The following is an 18,729-nucleotide window of genomic DNA, read 5'->3' on the forward strand; positions in this document are numbered from 1 at the left end:
GCCAAAAGTTTATAGTAAAATATTAATAAATGATAGTCCCTGTATGAAATATTTGTGCTAGAGTTTCGTTCAAAATATGTCGGAAAATAAGATGGGCTCGGATCCTATAAAAGGGTGTTAGAGAGAGAGCTAAAGTAGCCTGTCAAATTTGCCGAGTAGAGATTACTAGACTATGTTGTTACGAAGTGTAGCTCCGTAAATTATAAATTAGGTAATAACAATTAAATTAACCCGGTTGTTTACCATTTTGGTAGGCAACCATGGGGCACTAGTACTGGTTGTTTACAATAATGGAGCAATCAACAAGGATTAATTATATGTAGCTAGATATAATATTGTTTAATATAGGATTAGCTTATGGGAGCGCACTGCTCCAATAATTAATTACATGTATTGGTGCTGAGCTCAGGCTCGCTGATTGGCACCATAATTGGTTGTTTTTCATTAGTGTTGTTTACTATCCAAGCTCATACTAAGTCATATTAATTGTCCGGGAGTAATTCCCTATAGTAACTTATACAATTTGTGGAAGGAGCAATTTACTAGTATGCCCCACAAATGAGTGGGGATGGTATAAAAGCCCGAGCGAATTGCCATTCGCCGGCAGTAGTCGCTCCGGGCTAGGACGAACTAGTAGAGACTAGAAACCAAATCACAAGTGGGACTTGTGACATATGTAATAAAAGTTATTTTTATCCTAAGGCATTCAGTCCCAGCATTACTGTGAACCAGTAGTTCGGAAAAGCTTAGGAGTAACAATTATTACATAAGGATAGCAGTATTCTTAAGATTTGCAATAAACATTAATTTTATATATTAATAAATTATTGACGTAGCGTAGCATATGCGTAGAAAACTTTCTCCACTCCCTATTTACGTTATTGTAAATTAGAAAATTCCGTCGAAAGATCTGGCTTTCCGTCTCCAATATAGTTAATAATTCTAATCTTATGTTATAATTGTTAAATCTATATGATAATCAATCTCAAACATTGTGATGAAACTTTTGTGTTGAGCGTATTCAGTAATTGGTGGTTAATTACTCCTTGGGCTATTTCATGTAAACGGCGAACTGATGAAGGTTTCAATACATATTATAAAAAAATTTGTAATGTCCTCGTGTATGGTTCTCAATTATCATGACCACTATAAGAGTAACTGATGAAGACTTAAAATAGCGCTCTGTTATTTATTATACTTAGGCAGTACACGTAGCTACGGAAACACAACAAATTCAAAAAATGCCATATAAAATCGGTAGAAATAAAGAACCAAATCTTGCTTAACGGTATTACATAGAACTAAGGTATCTCTTTAAGCAACAGTTATTAAATTACATTGCCTCGATTCATATAAATAGTTAGACGTTAATTAAAATATTGGTATTAAACGAGAAGATTACTATTGTTAAATAATTACAATCAGAGTAACCCATAACAACAGTGGCAAATCAATTAGAGCGTTTAAATCAATGCTAAAGTAAACGATATTCACAAAACAAAAAGAGTTTAATAGAAAAGTTTTATAGTCATTTTGAGATATTAATGCCTTTGAAATGTTTGATACTAAAACTTCCTGACTGGATGATATCGTTTTGTAGGTATTGTTTTAAAGAGTTTCAGTTCCAATTTATTCGGAAAGGTTGATTCAAGTCCCTGTCTAAACTAGTAACATTCAGCACCTGAAATGAAGGAATAATAATTATACTGGATGTATCATTGCTATATTTCCGTATTTCTAAAATAAATTTTTTATTAACGTTTGATAAAAGTAGTTGTCGAATATTTTGATCATTATCACGAAATCCTAGTCGAATTCGGAATAGTTGAGACAAAAATTTAATCTTAAAGCTGTAAAAATTAGGGACCTGGTTTACCTTATGGGTAGGATTAAAACTGAAATTGACTGTCGAGACACCATTCACGGAAACAGCTGACGGAGCATTTGGTAGACCAAGAACAGTAATATAATCCAGATTGCTTTCTATTGCATACGCATTGGTTTTTACAGTTGATTCTAGTGAATTCTGCAAGTTAGAGAATCTCTCAGTACTTTCTTAACAAGTGTTCAGCTTCATGAAAAAAAATCGTGCACAGTAGCAAGCATGATGTAGCATTTATGTAACATAGGCCATTATGACTAACACTGCGCAGTGCAACAGTTTAATAAATGAATTTTCATTATAACTTACAGATGTTGCTGTAAATTCAATCAGCACATAATCACCATTTTCGAATGTATCTAGATTTGATATCAGATCAGATTTTAAACAATTATGATTTTGATGTCCAGAATGTCTATAATAGTAATCATTGCTATTTTAAATTGATACTATAAAGACTTGTACGGATAAAGATACAATTTAGAAAGGGCTGTAGGTCTTTACACTTACTCAATGAATCGCCATCATCCCAAAACAGACTGCCTTTCGCTTCATTAGTAGTATTCAGGGCCGCGATTAGACCAAATGGATTCATTCGACTTATAAACAAATAGTTATAAATAGGGTACAATAAATAACATGTGATACGCATGCATAAAAGTCTACATACAACAAGCAATATAGGAAATATTAATCGCTGAATTGCAATTTACTCAAGGAGGATATACAACGCAAGAATTGAAAGTATTGTGTGTTTCCAGAAAGTCCAATTAATCGATATTGTTCAGTTATTTAGTGGACGGCACAGGTTTCGGATATGAAAGATCTATGTCATATCTAACGTAATCAAATAAGTAAAATATATGATTTTATAGCTCACCTATAAACGGTAGTGTTTGCCGGCTTTTGCACAGGCAGTATAAATCCACCCCGAATATGTAAAGGTACGCTATACAATGTAACTGGAACAGTAACGTTTCGCATCGTGGGTGTTACTTCTGCTCCCTATCCAAAGAGTATAACTGTAAATTTTTTCGCCCTGCTAGTCCTCATGAAATAAGTCTCACGAATATAGTTTTAGATACATACAGTGTAGTAATCATACCACCGTCCACTAGGTAAATAGAAGGTCCAGTCTATAACTCCCTGTAAATTGACGTTATTAAAATCAAAATATATATTAAAAACTAAAAATTTTTCTAGCAATATATTGAAGCAGATTATGCGTGATGTGGTATGTATCACTACAGACGAGTCATGTTAATTAGTAATGTAGTACTTGTATAGTATATCGTAAGTAATATCTTAAGATCAATCCAAAATTCACATACATTCTAAGTATACTACTTACTTGAAGCAATACCGGAGATATCAAAAACGCTGGGCCCCAAAGAAATTGACGATCTGCGGTACGACATGTTTTATCCAAAGGAAATCTGTTGACAGCATCAATTATATTATACCGATGAAATTTTGTTAACATATATCGCAATTTAGCTTACAAGGCCAATCCACAACTAGAATCCTAATTAGAATGCGAATAAATTAGATGTCGTTCAATCTTGTTACTTACTCAAACATTAGTGGTCTCATAACTGTTGCACCAGTATTTCTTGATTGATAGAAAAGGGTATATAAATATGGTAAAAGTCTATAACGGATCGTCAGGACATCACGGGATATTAGCGCAAAAGTTGTATCGAAACCTGCAGGGTCTTGTCTTATCTGTCTCGGTCAACAAAATCGATTAGACTCATAAACTCTTATAATTTTTTTTTTAATTGAGGAACTTGTGGATAAGTACCGATAATTTCATAAATATAACAGAACTCAAATTTAGGAATTAGAGGGTAGGAAATTAAATCTGTAATAACATACATAACCATAGCCATTATGATTTCTAGAAAAGGTATAGAATGCACCTAGTTGCATCCAACGTAAGCATAATTCAAACTGGGTATCGTCAAAATATCCGCAGATATCAGCACCAATCTATACGAACGGACGTCGAATGTACAGTATATGTAATGAGAATTTTATGGTAGTAAAACCATATAAACATTTAAAGAAAAGATTGAACTAACGTATGGTATGCCAAAGATGTTAAATTCCAAGGAGCCTGAAGTATGCCGTAAAGAATATAATTATTGAATAATACAAATGTATAATTCTTAGCGTATTCTAATCTTACCGATTATAGAGAAATGAAGAGGCGGCCAGCCAGAATAATTATCTCCTAACCAATGACCACCATACTGACCATCTCCAGGGTATGTAGAACGAGTAATTACAAAACTTCGTTTACCAGGATTCGCTGCTCTAGTTGCTCTAAACACAGACAAGAAGGTAGTGTTAGTGTTAGAACGACAACATTAGTTCAAAAAATACTAGACGACAAGTACAAGTCATTGAGGCTTACTTAATCGTTGGTAGTAACTGGCTATGTCCAAAGAGACTATGCATATCGTAATGCTTGGAAATATACTGCAAAGCGTCCATACAGATTGTTTTATCATATAAAACATTTCCTCTAATGGAAACTGACGAAGTTCGCAATTATAAGTTAGTTAGTTAGTAAGTTAACAGATAAATGAATTATTTGCAATTATATTTTTCAATATATTTGATATCAGCAGTTTTAATGACTTCAAGTGTGGCATAACTGCTCATACCAACATATGAAGTAAGCGTAACACAGCTGATCATATGATAAGCACATCTACCTGGTTTATATGGTGCATGATTCCAAGTATTGTTTGGACAGCCATTAACAGATCCAAGCACAAAGTTGGCTGGTTCATTCATATCCTATTTGATACCGATAGCAATTTAATTAAAATTTGGGATGCAAGGTTAATTCTTTTAATATTAACTATAAGAATTCTTGAATTAATAATACTGTAACAAAGTTAGCTTACTATCCAAATCCCATCGAATGCAAGTTCATTATGAAAGTTGACTATCAAATCAGTCCACCATTTTTCTGCACGAGGATTGAAATAGTCAGGGAATGTTGCATTTCCTCTAGGCCAAACCTATTACATATAATTCATAGTAATTGCAAAATTATTTACAACAAACTTGATGACACTGATTTATGATTACTGACAGGGCCTAATATGTACCTTGCCAATTAGTGGTGCATTTGGAGTTCTTGAATCATTAATAAAAATACCCTTTGCAATACCATCATCATACGCCGGATAAGTTCCCTGTGTTTGATTATCACTGATAGCTGGATCCTGTTATGATGGTTAATTAAACTAAGAATAAACCAAGATTTACTGTTATTAAGTATGATTTATTGATGTTGATACCAGAATCGTGATATAGTGTAATCCCTGGCTATGTAATTCATCAACATATTCTGATAGTCCATTATAATTGATAGGATCAATAGTAAAATCGAGCCTATGTCGCATATAATCGATATCGCCGTATAGGATATCCTACCGATATTTGAGATTATACATATTTTAGCATAGCGAGAAAATAGGTAAATCGTTCAAAGGGTGCTACACTAAAAAAAAAGAGCATGTAAACAATAATAATTTTAATAAATAACAAGTGTATCTTCATTTTTATACCATAGGAATGTCGTATTTTTTCATGTCAGACATAATTTGCTGAACGCGTGATAAAGAGTTGTAGCCATATCGACTAAGTTGGAATCCAAGCGCCCAATATGGAGGAATAAAAGGCTTACCAATGAACTAGATATACATAATGCTGATTAGTCAAAGAAAGAACTAGGATGAAAGCAAGCCCAAACATCGTCCTAAAACGAAATGGTGTGACTTTTATATCTTAACGATATTTAAATATTTTCAATAGTAGATAGTGAGTTACATTAACCACTATACTAGATACATCAGACCAATTTACTGAGCTTAAAAGAATGTAAATATTATTTAATATTAATACAAAATGCGTGACTGTAATATCTTAACTTTTGCTTATGTACTTTCAATGGTAGACAGTACATAAGTCATGGTACTAGAAGTAGGAAATTAATAAAATTTACAAAAGTGTCAATATTAGTTACTGACATTACTAATTAATACTTACACTCAAGTAGTTTTCAACAACAGCTTCGGGATTATCACCGGTAAAGATATAGAAGTCTAAAATTCCTCCAGTTGTTGTGAACGTTATGGCCGGATTGGGAGAAAGTGTAGCTTCTGTAAAAGTACATTGATACTTAATAATTAGAGGATACCCGTTGGTGAATAAATCTCGTTAAGTTTTGGTTTAATGCTAATGTTAGGCTAGTAGATAGGTTCGTAATAGAATGATAGGAATGTTGCAAGTAATTAAATGTGAAATTACATACCCATAGCGTTACTATTTAAGAAAAGAACTCCATAGCTGTTGGCCGTATTATCGCCTTCCATGACAAGATAGAAGGGATGAACACCGTATAAATTGTGATCTTCCTAGATGATAATAGTAATAATACAGTTGTTAGCCATTGTTAAAAGTTAAAGCAGCAACATTACATTCAAATACAGCTGCTTACTCCTGGAGGTTGATCTCTAGAGAACATCGGCCATCTTTTCCAATTAAAATTTTCATGTTTAAAACTACGATGTTCATGTTCACCTAGACCATACACGTAACGGGAGGGTAATTTTGACGATATTTGCAAGAATTGATCTTCAAAGACAAAGCCACCAAGAGAAGTATCAAAACTAGCCGATTGAAAAAATTTTGATACAAAGTTAAAGAGAATATAGAGTCCATTGATCATCAATATATTATTATTGGATATAGACGATATAACGTTAACACGTTCTAGGCATTTATTACCGAGTAGCTTACTGTAGTATTAGATATTTGCAAACTGCTAATAAGAGAAAGGAAATTTTTAATTATAATTTGATCTTTTTAAGATTAAAAATACTTACATGGCGGCACCAGTGGACTTTCTTGTTACTGATATAGCGAAAGGAGTTGAATTAAATGCAACATTGAAGTCAGCATTGTCTACTCTACTACCGCTCATGGAAGGTAGTTTCAATGGAACCTCAAAACGTTGAACAGCTGGGTCAAATATCTAAAACAAGATTTAAAAGTGGCACTTTTATTACCAAAATTCTAATAACAACTTAGTGTATGAGTATATCGTCTTTTTTATAATTTATTTCTTATGTTACATAAAGGCAGTGCAGCATAAGTTCCATCTGACGGCCTACGATAACGTGGTAGATTTAAGTAAGAAGTTAATCATAGTGAACATCGTAGTAAATCATACGCATGCATTTTATCAAGTAGCACCTTCAAATTGATGACAAGCAGGTATAATTTGAAGTGCCTATCATAGCCTATCATGTAGCAACAGAAGATAGTGTAGAATGGGCGCATACAGTTGCAGAAATACACGCCATCTAGCCAATTGTTTATTAATCAGTCCGTGATGCAAGGTATAATTTACAGTATTATAAACGCTTCGTCTTTCAAGCCTATTTATTCTAGAGCATTGATGATGATTTCCATGCTGTGCTGTAGACAGTACCCCACGTAGGAAGAGATTTCAATCGTATGTTGTAATTATAGAAACTCCTAGGCACAGTGCACAAGTGGCTGAGACATCAATTCAGTCATAATAAATTGTCAACACTATACGTAATATCTTGATAACTACGACGCAATAGCATCTACAGATGATTTTACTATTTAAATAGCATTGATAAAAAGTGTGCAAGATAAATTACGTATCTTCTTCAAGCAGCGATTCATTGCTGTATCTCTATATTCACTCTACAAAATCATGATACGTATAACAAATGGATATTGCATTTAGCTAACTAACCATGTCGGCTATGCATCTCTCAGTGGTTACTCATACGCGTATCCCTTTTTTTGGAATTGTCGCAAGGGAAAGAGAAAGATGGCACTCCGATTTGTCTAGTGTGATATACGGTAATATGTATCGAAGGCTGCAATTATCCGATCAATTAATACAGTATCGTGTAAGCATACTATGATCGAGTACTGTGTTTTCATTGCAAATGAATTCGATGATAAGCAAGTCAATTTTAACTGAATCATTTTGTATCTAAATACTTGTATTATAATAATAATAATGTTATCGATCTATTTCTTATGCTATTGCATTCTGTAGGCATGAAGGACTTGATTTTCTCTATCATGGAAATTTAAACTTTTCGATTTACAGTATTTATATTACATCGCACTTTCAACTGGATGTCATCTAATATACTTGTTAAATTATTTTACCGCACTATCGCGTTCTGTAGCCATACATGGGTGAATTCTTTACATTCTACTGGAGTTGTATCGTATATAGTCATACTGTTGCTTGTGTCGAGTGCTGTAATCAAGAAATAAAAAGTAGCAAAGGTACAACAGAGTTGAGGGCTATTATAGGCAGGTAAAATGATGTACTGTAGACTACTGAAATAAGACGATGATCCCCTCCATTCGATATTACAATTTTTGTATCCATGTGTACAAAAATTGATCGCAAATGCATGGCTTTAATACGTGTATGTGTATAGATAGGAAGGTTCATGATGCGATTGGTCTTTTTTTAAGCGCTTAATTACTCTTACTTTTACTTTCTACTATTTCAACATATCGCAGAAAACGGATCACACTAACCATAAAATGGGGTTTTATGAATTGATTGATTGATGAATTCATTATACCAAGACCTTTCCCGGTACTATCGCATTATTGAAATAGATACACGAATTGACTTTCTCAACCATCGTGATTGTAATTGAGATTAAAAATACAAATATTGTCTGTACACCTCTACCTGATTCTACGTATTATGATTAAGTACTATGCATGTCATCGATATATAAAATCTGGTTGAAGAATGAATAAGTTACATAGAGGCTTTCCTATCCATGTCGACGTGTATGTCTGTACTATATGTAGCCAAACTTAACATGACTTTCTCAATTATGGTGGTTCAAATTTAGATTGGCAGTATGATGTTATATCGCACATTCTACTTGATGCCGTTCAAGATGCTCATAACCTAATCTATAACGATTGAAGAATAAATCCATTCATGACGGGCGGTAAATAGTATACTGTCCATTAATATTATTCGATGATTAACTAGATGGTATTTTATTATGAAACATAATGAATTAACAGTAACACATGCTAGAAATACGATACAACTTAATCAGTTCATCAATCTTTTATTAACATTACTGTATTGACTGATTTGGGGGATATAACAATTCAATCAACAGAGCACATAATAAAAATGTTACACAACTCGATCAATTTATCCATCCCCTATCAGCACGACTGCTTTGATTGATTCATCGATGACATTAATAATTTGCAAGTGGACAATAGTCTATAACTATTCCATAGGTTGCTAGGATATCTTTTTTGATAGCATAACAATATTACCTTAAGACAGTAGACATTTAGAACATTTGCAACTTATAGTGGAAGAAGAAACAATAAAGTCAAGTAGAAAAGCATTGTTGTTAAAAGCAATTACAGTACAGCATCGACCCAATGCTGAGACGGGTAAGACATTATTATGTCAACATGAAAGAAAAGAGAATATCTGCATGGAGAAGATTGAAGAATCCAACCCCCCCCCCCCCCCTCTCAAAAATAGATGCTTGCTTCTCCTCAAATGGAGCTACAACTTCGACATTGAGGGAGAGAAATACGTCCGCATATGACCGTGGAGGTTTACTCTAGAGGAATTTTTTCTTTTCCCAACCAGTTTAGATCTAAATAATTGAATACAATCAGGATGGAATATATCTGATTCTGCTCCATTAAATAAAGTGTAAAGGGCTTTCGTAACAAACAAGACACTTCAAAGGTTATAGTCGTCTTCATCAGTAAAATATGATACCTTCATTTGCAAGATGAGTTAACCAGACAATTGCAAATGGACGATCATCATCATTCATAACGATGACTGATCGTCTTTCTATTTTGCGCCGTTTTGGCCTTATTGAATGTATTTTTGCCATGGATAATAACTAAGTAACGAGTGTATTCATGCAGTAGTTTGCAACATCTCCAACAATGTGATTATAAACCAAGATCAAATTAAAACTCAACTTGTTCATTAAAATAGTGACAATGTTCTTCAGTGTCTTCTACGTAGCATAGGATACATGCTGCAGATCACATCATGCAGTTAGAGAAAAGAAGAGTGGATATCCTAACATGGTAGTTCTAGCAATTTTCATCCTATTCTCGCACGACTAACGTCCATAACTAGATTAACTGTGTTCCGACTGTGCCAAGGGTAATAAGCTCCATTTCTCCACTAATTGTCATTAGTGGGGAGTAAGCTCAATATTGGTGCATAGCAATTATAGAATTATTGTTACACCTGTTTTAAAATGGGCGAAGTTACTGTACCTACGACAAGTTTTAATAGGTTCATGGCAGTTGGCAAAGGAAGCCTTGTCAAAATAGTTTCAACAACCAGAAAAGAATTCACACTATTGTAGGTCAAATTTTATAGCCAAAAGGGGTTGCACTTTTTGATCATGTCTTGAGAAATAACGTGAGTATTTTTGCAACGAAAACGTTGTAATTTATATCATTTCATAGCAATTCATTTTACGATATTGGAATAGAACGTGTGAGTAGATAGAAATTGTGCCTTTTCATATTGGACATAATTTGAAGGTCTGTACTTGGTAAAGGATGTGATGATGCCAGGGGACCAATACATAGCCATAAAAGCGATCTCATTCTCATTTACTCGTAAATTTCCATATAAGATTAAAATGATGGATAGTAGATACGAATTAAAAATAAATGACCGCAGCTACTACATCTACGACTTTTGACATTAAAATTATAATTATCGACACCCGCGCATATAAATTAATGACGTCTTCATGTACCGACTTTTCCGACTTTCTCAAGATTACCAATCCCTTCATCGTTCCCTTCCTACTTTCTACAGTTGCAACTACTAGATGTATCGCTTAAGATGCAGTATCAGATTGCAAGTTAGTTACTCTTTTCTATCTCAATTGACAAGCCTGCAGGAGTCAATATGCGAATAACATTTCGTAGTCAATTGGCTTTCTGGTGTTTGTAAGTAAGGAGAAAGAATTAAAACTACAAATGTCTTTTCATCAGCGATAAGATTTTTATTTAACCTTCTTGATTTCTATGCAAGCCACAGTTAGCGGCGATGAGAGTTCTCGGGACAGTATGTGCACTTGCAAATTGCAACGACAGCATCAGGTATTACTATCATCGAGACTACCGTTTTTTACTTTACTTTCTAAAGTTATCGCTGGAGTCGGTATGGCAGTGACTAAAAAATATCGAAGAATTTTACTACAGTGCGCTTGTCGGGAGAGACGAAATGCTTTTTCTCCACGTACAATACGTATGCTAATTAGCCCAAAATAAGGAAATAACAGCAAGAAATTAAATATTTGCTAACTTACTATCTCAGTCTGCGAGTACATATGCCGTGATCAATAGTATGTACTTTATGTTGTAGTATTGCATTCGTCGATAAAATACTTCTGTGCATGTCGTCTCCACCAAAATTGCTTCTATAGTAGTACGTAGACGAGTACATGGTCTACAGAATAGCATAAGTTTCTTTGTAGACTTACTAATTAAATTACTGTTCAAATGGTTTTGAACTTAGGAAGGAAAAAAATTGGTCTACAGGGTTAAGTGTACGCAGACTTATTACAGTAATTAATTCATTCATGAGTTCGTTCTCTTAAAATAGGCATTTTAAATCAATCTGCCATATTGTAGTGATATAGGATCTATTGATCCCGCTGTGTCGTATCGTATTTCGGGTTTGATGGAATTAATTGACTCCATTTCATTACCAGTTGTCCAATATCTAAACGACTGGCTGATCATGGATAAGCTAGGGCTATTTTTAATCCTCCGTCGGAATCAGACATGGCATAGTCGCTTTAATACGGTAGAATGCATTGAATCTTACCTCATGGGTAGGCTATATGAAAGGAGGCAGATTGTTGCGCCAAAATGATTCTATAATTGTAACGCCATGGCATTGCATAACTTTATTGTTTGATTGCAATGGCCAATGTCATGGGAAATTTTCAGAAAAGGATAGAAAGGGTGAAAAAATAGACACTGCCAAATTACGAGCTGCCATTTCTCCTTCAAATGGGCATTGGAGTTTACTTGGTAGACGGTATGGGTTATATAGCCAAGATGGAAGCCCTTATTGAGTTGTGGTATGTTATTTTGCAAGCGGGCATTGCAAAATTAAATTGACTAAAAATAACTTTGCCTACAGATCCAATGACAAGATGTTTTCCTTCGATCATTAACGATGCCGTATGTGCAGTAATTAGATATTGCATAATTTACTGTTAAAAAATGCAATTACAGAGTTACTCAGAAATTGGCTTACAAGTTAGCATACAAACAACAAACCATAAATGCAACGCTATAAAGCAACAAGAAGCGCGGAAATAAAAACAGCCAATTGCACTAGATTAACTGGAGTAACATAAATTAGAATAGTATTAGTACGCCATGAATGAGTCTTGATTTACGCTAGTAAAAAAAGTAGAATTAAAATATCGATACGGGTAGATAGTCTCATGTAGATTTGCAGTTTGGTCTGGATAATTTTTCATTTTATTTATTTATTTATAAGGTTTTGACACGGCACGCGGTATCTACATTATTGCTCTCAGCCGTGACTAGGAAGAATATCGAGACGAATGATTTACTTGAGCAAGGACTACAGTAATAGAAGAGGTTCTCTTTTAGTAGCCCTTGCGTTAACTCGAGGCCGGCGGATGCAATAGTATGACTAATGCCCTATTTGCCTTTAAGTCAATAACGGTTTATGACACAATTTATTTATTTACACAAGCGTGACTACGGAATGGTGAGTAAAAGCTTCTTTCCAATGCAGTCCAATTTTAGGCTGCATAAACAGAGTACCTTTATTAGAATAGGAAAAGCACTCCTTTTGACGATGTCAAAATGGAATAAAAAGTCATAGGATCTATCAACCCTTTCCAATAGTAAGGGCTACCTCAGCTGTTCGTACTGAAGAGGAAACATTTTGCTCTAGTAGTGATGTCGAGAATGACAAAATAACACTATTCTAGCGTCTGCTTGATATGTTCAAGTTGGACAAATGCTATGAATCATTTTTCCGTCCACTGATTTTCATGCTGTATGAAGAGACTGTCCATTTCAATCAAGCGCTACAAGATTGCCATTGCACAGTCTTTGCAAGATGGGTAAAACGCTACTTTTGCAGTCAGAGTCAGAAAAATGAACTTGCAATGTTTTTGCACTTGCATATTTTTTTTTAGACGAAAAAAAAAAAATAAATAAAACTTAACACTAGTCATTGCAGTCAGGCATCAGAGCAGTGGCGATAATAAATAAAACATAGGAAAGAAGATCTCGGGTGAGAAGCGATTTAAATCAACGATAAATAATGGTGTATGAAAATAAGTTTCCTTGCTGACTCGCCTAGCCCGTGCAGGAAGACGTGTGTCTACCTCTGTTATCGGTATCATTTTGTGCTAGCCATGACAAGTGTCCAAATTGGTGTCATGATTTTATATCTGAAATGATATCGTCTGTCATTTATCGTCCAACGTACAGTCGAACGGCAAGACTAACCTTAATTCTTAGCCTATTTTTGGAAGGGATTGCCACATTGATTGCAAGGCGAAGCAATCCTTGGCGTAGATATTGTGCAGTGTTACAACGTGATAGTGTTGCTGAATAGCCGGATGTCGTCGATTCCACTTGTTTGACTGCAGAATAGCCATGATTTCCTACTGGAAAGAAACAGGATGGCGCCCCTTGAATTTGGCTGGATGGCTGCCAACAACATCCACGTTGAGTGCATAAATTTTGAGTAACACCAGGTTCTGGATAGCAATCAATCCTGTGATTAATGTTGGTTGGGCAGACCGATGCGCCACAATTAACAGAGCCCGAAGGATCAGGAGAGACGCTGCTGCTTGGAGTCGATTGAAGAATTTGCCTCTGGTTGACCGCAACGACAGTGATTGGAACGATGATCGCTGCAAGAATAATAGTCGTAATCGCGATGATAATACCAAGACGCCGACGCCCATTAGACTGTTGATTCTCTTCTTCTGCCATGACCAAGCCAATGAGCCACTGCAAGGATGATTTTTTGGAATGGAGAGCCAAAAACGATGATGGAGAAATACAAAATGTCAGCGGCTTGCTAATAGACAGCTTGAATGGAAAATGCCTTTCCTCCGTCTAGTCAGCGACGTCCTACCACAGTCCGTCTGACACTACAGCCATGATACGGTATCGGAAGAAATAGGGACCGGACCGGTACCAGCACACCGGACTAGTAACTTTGACTCATCGAGACTGACCCGTGGGCAGAGTGACCCGCGACATATATGTCACAGTCTATATGTCATATATATTTGCGTACTACTCATCATGTACAGTAGACTCAGTAGTACACTGAATCATGGAGTCCATCCCTACGTCAGTCTATCTGAAGTTGAATGCATCAACTCTGACTGACGACGTCTGATCATCATCATATTAATTCATTCATTATAATAGAGCTTTGTGTGTGAAAACTCTTGAGCAATTCGCAGTTACTGCGCACAATCGATATCTTTCTGTGGCTGCTTAACCATGCTCATTGGTAATGCGCAGAAGTATGAGACTGCGTATTTTATTTACTCTCTAATACGCAGAATCGTAAGATTGATGAGAAGTGGAAGAAAATCAAGTAGCAAGTTTCGCAACATGCCGATTTACAACTACTGCGCACAATCGACATCTTTCTGCGGCTGCTTAGTCGTGCTGAATGGCAATGGAGGCATCTTGGCCTCTGCGCCAGATCAATTGATCCTGTACACGATTTCGATGAGGACAATATACTAATGGAGTATGCAATTTCACTGTTGCGGTTCGCTATTTCAAACGGTATGCCATTTCTGTCATGCCTATCGATGGAGAGATGAACACCAATACGCGGCCATTTTTTGACTAGTAATTACAATTAATGATTGGCAGCTAGTGTTCAAGACATGTAGTCCAAGTTTGATGTCAAAATAGGCTGGATCAAGTGCATTCGACGGACCCAGGACATTTTTCTACTACAGTACAGTATATCATGCTGTATACAAATAGGCAAAAACAGTCCAGCTAGTGTTCAAGACATGTAGTCCAAGTTTGATGTCAAAATAGGCTGGATCAAGTGCATTCGACGGACTCAGGACATTTTTCTACTACAGTACAGTATATCATGCTGTATACAAATAGGCAAAAACAGTCCAGTAGCTTCGAGCTGTCCATCGTCTATTTTGCAGCTATCCTGCTATTCAGTTGGATAGAAAAACGACAGAGTATCGTCTGTATTCAAGGTTGGCTTTAGTTGCGCGCCATCATACAGTACACTGCTATATAACATATAGATATACGTATATATGTTACGTACAAGTCTGCAATGCAATGAACTTGTCCAGCAGGAGAGGAATGCATGAGAAAAGCGCCCTAGACAGAAATGCCACCTCGATCGATTGATTTAATAGTAGCTTTACATACAATAGCTGGTCGACGGTGCTGATCATAATGTGCTATACTGTACAGTGTACAATATTCATACAGCATGGCGCCTATTTTTACTGGACCAGATGATCAAGACCTCGAGTCGCATCAATCAGAACCAATCGTCAGTCTCGGACATGACAAACTGCTAAGACGTAGGCAAATTTCTAGTAGTCCTTGATTAAAGAGCATCAATGAGTCATGTTGTGTTCTAAGTGAGTACACATGTATGCAAAAGTATTTTCGGTTCTAGTCAGATCCAACAGCTGCCGGCAGCCTGTAGCCTTTTATGACCTTCTTGTTAGTTTAGCTGTATCTTCATCAAGTGCATAAAAACGTATTAACGTCTTGTCCTCTTCTCTTTAGCCTTTTACGACCTTGTTAGTTTACTTTTTTAGCTGCAGCATCTTCATCAAGTGCATGAAAACGTATGAACGTCTTGTCCTGTTGTCTACAGTCTACAGTCTACGACAGTACAGTACATTGTATTGTAGTCAAGGTCCGTAAAATGGACCGTTGTAGTGTACTGTCTCATTCACTAGGTAAAGCTGGTAACAAACGCCATTTTAACAGACCTTGTCAGCAGCGATTGGAAAATCAAGCAATCTGATCGGGATTACCAGCAATGGCGTCTTTGTCGACGTCGGACAACAATTTAACATCATCGTCAATAACTACACAAAGTTTTGATAGCTTAACTACATCATCTAAAAAGGATGTACTCTCCTCTCAAGCCAAAAATGATAAAACCAACAGCCATACCACCGTAACTTCGACTGCTTCCAATACGACGTCGAAGTTTAAAAACGCCAGCAGTGCCACTCATGCTGCAATGGGTGAAAACAACGCACAAATTGGTGGTATTCGCTTAGCTCAATTTATACAAAACATCGATGATTATACACCAACGGTAAGACTTGACCATGTTGTTATCAAGGATCTTGCATCTTACACAATGTCCACGACTTCAACTTGTACTACATGTGAACCTAAACTTTAGGGGATATTGCATAAGCATGACATTGATCTGTGCTGGACAACTGCACAGGCTACGACCAGAAATAAAATCGATAGGATCAAATAATGAATTCTTCTTCATGTCGGGGGACGTTCACAGTTTGCATTCCACCAAGGATACGTAGAGAGTTTAATCAATGGTAGACAAAGAGCCTAGGCAGTATTTGAAATTATCATATGTTATGCATTCTAAATGGTCACATACCACAGATTTGTTAGGGGAACGACACGAATGAGAGAATGAAATACTTAGTCGAGTGGCTCAACAGCACACTACGAGTGTTACAGTCTGAAACTTTTTCCATCAAAAATCATCAACTAGAAGAATTTTATGGATAAGAGTCATAAATCTATCAGGGCTCGATCTAACAACGCATCATACAGTATACTGTATAATAGTCGGATATTCTGTTAATGTAGCGATCGATTGAATTCTACCCATACATTATCTGCGTCGTTTGATATAATATTATACCGTACAAGATGGCTTTAACCTAGATAGATTGTTTTAAATACTTACTATTCGAGCTCTCACTCGACGGTCGATATTCTTTCCTTGGAGGATGGCAAATTCGGCCGTATTCAGTAATCTTGTGCTGTCATGATATTTAACTTACACTAACTTTAGATATATCAACAGCATAGCTGTAGCTGTATACACGGTAGTTCTTTGTAAATGACGATAGCCCCGCTTTAATTAATCATGAAAAGATTGGTTGTGATCTTGACACCCAATCTACAAAATAGAAACATAATAATATAAATGATATCCAGATCAAGTCCATCATATCCTTAGAGAATGCATATGAAAATGAGTTATAGATGCTATTTTATATGCACCTTCTAGATACCCGATGATGTGACTACCTATCACCTAAATCGCGCTGGCTTTGATACCACTGATCCTCGTGTCATTCGCTTAATATCTTTAACTAGCCAAAAATTCGTATCTGATATTGTTGGTGACGCTATGCAGCAATGTAAAATGCGTAGTAGCAGCCAAAACAACAAAAAAGGCGCAAAGGTTTGTTGAAAATTCAGTTTTGCCTTTAGATGGAATCTAGTATGTACAATGTGATACTTAATTGTGCCTGATTGCCATTCATACCATCACGCAGGATAAGCAATATTGTTTGACTATGGAGGATTTGGCCGCTGCAGCTAATGAATATGGCATACACATCAAGAAACCACACTACTTTAGTTGATAGAAATTGATCAGACTTACCCGTGACTGTCTCTTGGAATCATAAGATCTACATATTTTCATACATAACTGAATACTGTTCGAATACGCAAAATATGGCTACTCGGAGCGATGCTTGGTTCAGTAATGGACAAATTCGTATATCGGCAATGGATCAGTTTTGTTGTTGTTGCAATTTTGTTGGTATCTGGTGAAGGCTGGGCCGTAATCTTGACATGCAATCTCGTTATAGGGTTATCAAAGTTCATCTGATTACTCGTGTAAATGAATTATGCTATAAAGTTACGTTGTACCTAGTACGTTCCTATACATGCTTTAAATTCTGTTTAAGACATTGTTCCCTATAATTATATCCAAGACATTAATGTATTGAATATTCTAATTTAGTACTAATGTATATCAAGACACAATTGTAACTATCGCATACTTCGAATAATGTTGTTAGGAAGAGTATGTGCACCTATTAATTTTTGGCCGTAACAGGGGTATGTAATTAATTATCAGCCTGGCATTACAGTAAGTGCCACGTCAGATTCGATAGACCTGTATTTTGTCTCATAGCTATAGATGATAGGGTAGTTTGTATAACTGTTTGCTTGAAATGTTGAATAAATTATGGCTTGAATTAGCAAGTTTTCTTACTACTCTGTTGACAAGATGTTGAAGTTGAAACAAAATTATGATGGGTTGTACTAACCTTCCTTCTAATTAGAAATTGTCTTCAAAAGCATTATTGACTTTTGAATCCAAATTACATATCGTTGACAGCCTCGATTGAGTTAAATTTTAAGACTACATATTTGAATTATTATTTCCTGTGAGGAATGTACTTAAAAATGCATCGTTATTATATACAGTATTATGATCATAAGGTTAAAAAGATTATCAACAATTTCTTAGTCTCATTGAAACGATTTAAGTACACGCATGATGAATCTACACCAAAATTCAACAACAATCAATTTTTCTCTTCCATCATACTGCTGTATATACATAGTACAGCCTAGTACAACCATCATATTGTAGACTTTGGTATTTTCCATAACTTATAATGGGACTA

General features: G+C 35.7%; 2 protein-coding genes across 2 annotated transcripts; one reads left to right on the forward strand and one right to left on the reverse strand.

Moving 5' to 3' along the window:
- Nucleotides 1-1,618: 1,618 nt before the first annotated feature.
- Nucleotides 1,619-14,005, reverse strand: TRIADDRAFT_26932 (uncharacterized protein; the record flags this gene model as incomplete). Its single annotated transcript, XM_002113679.1, has 21 exons — nt 1,619-2,026; nt 2,192-2,241; nt 2,393-2,481; nt 2,763-2,877; nt 2,968-3,028; nt 3,234-3,318; nt 3,456-3,607; nt 3,761-3,874; nt 3,967-4,001; nt 4,074-4,210; nt 4,302-4,422; nt 4,606-4,690; nt 4,801-4,917; nt 5,008-5,124; nt 5,200-5,331; nt 5,470-5,595; nt 5,951-6,063; nt 6,216-6,318; nt 6,402-6,573; nt 6,790-6,938; nt 13,514-14,005. 21 exons carry the CDS (start codon nt 14,003-14,005, stop codon nt 1,619-1,621), a joined length of 2,973 nt encoding a protein of 990 aa, XP_002113715.1.
- A 2,272-nt stretch (nt 14,006-16,277) lies between these two features.
- On the forward strand, nt 16,278-17,670 carry TRIADDRAFT_26945 (uncharacterized protein; the record flags this gene model as incomplete). Its single annotated transcript, XM_002113323.1, has 3 exons — nt 16,278-16,355; nt 17,310-17,486; nt 17,581-17,670. The coding sequence occupies 3 exons, from the start codon at nt 16,278-16,280 to the stop codon at nt 17,668-17,670; spliced, it is 345 nt and encodes a 114-aa protein (XP_002113359.1).
- Between the last annotated feature and the right edge of the window lie 1,059 nt (nt 17,671-18,729).

The sequence above is a fragment of the Trichoplax adhaerens genome, genomic scaffold (assembly GCF_000150275.1).
Source record: "Trichoplax adhaerens TRIADscaffold_6 genomic scaffold, whole genome shotgun sequence".
Classification (NCBI taxonomy): domain Eukaryota; kingdom Metazoa; phylum Placozoa; class Uniplacotomia; order Trichoplacea; family Trichoplacidae; genus Trichoplax; species Trichoplax adhaerens.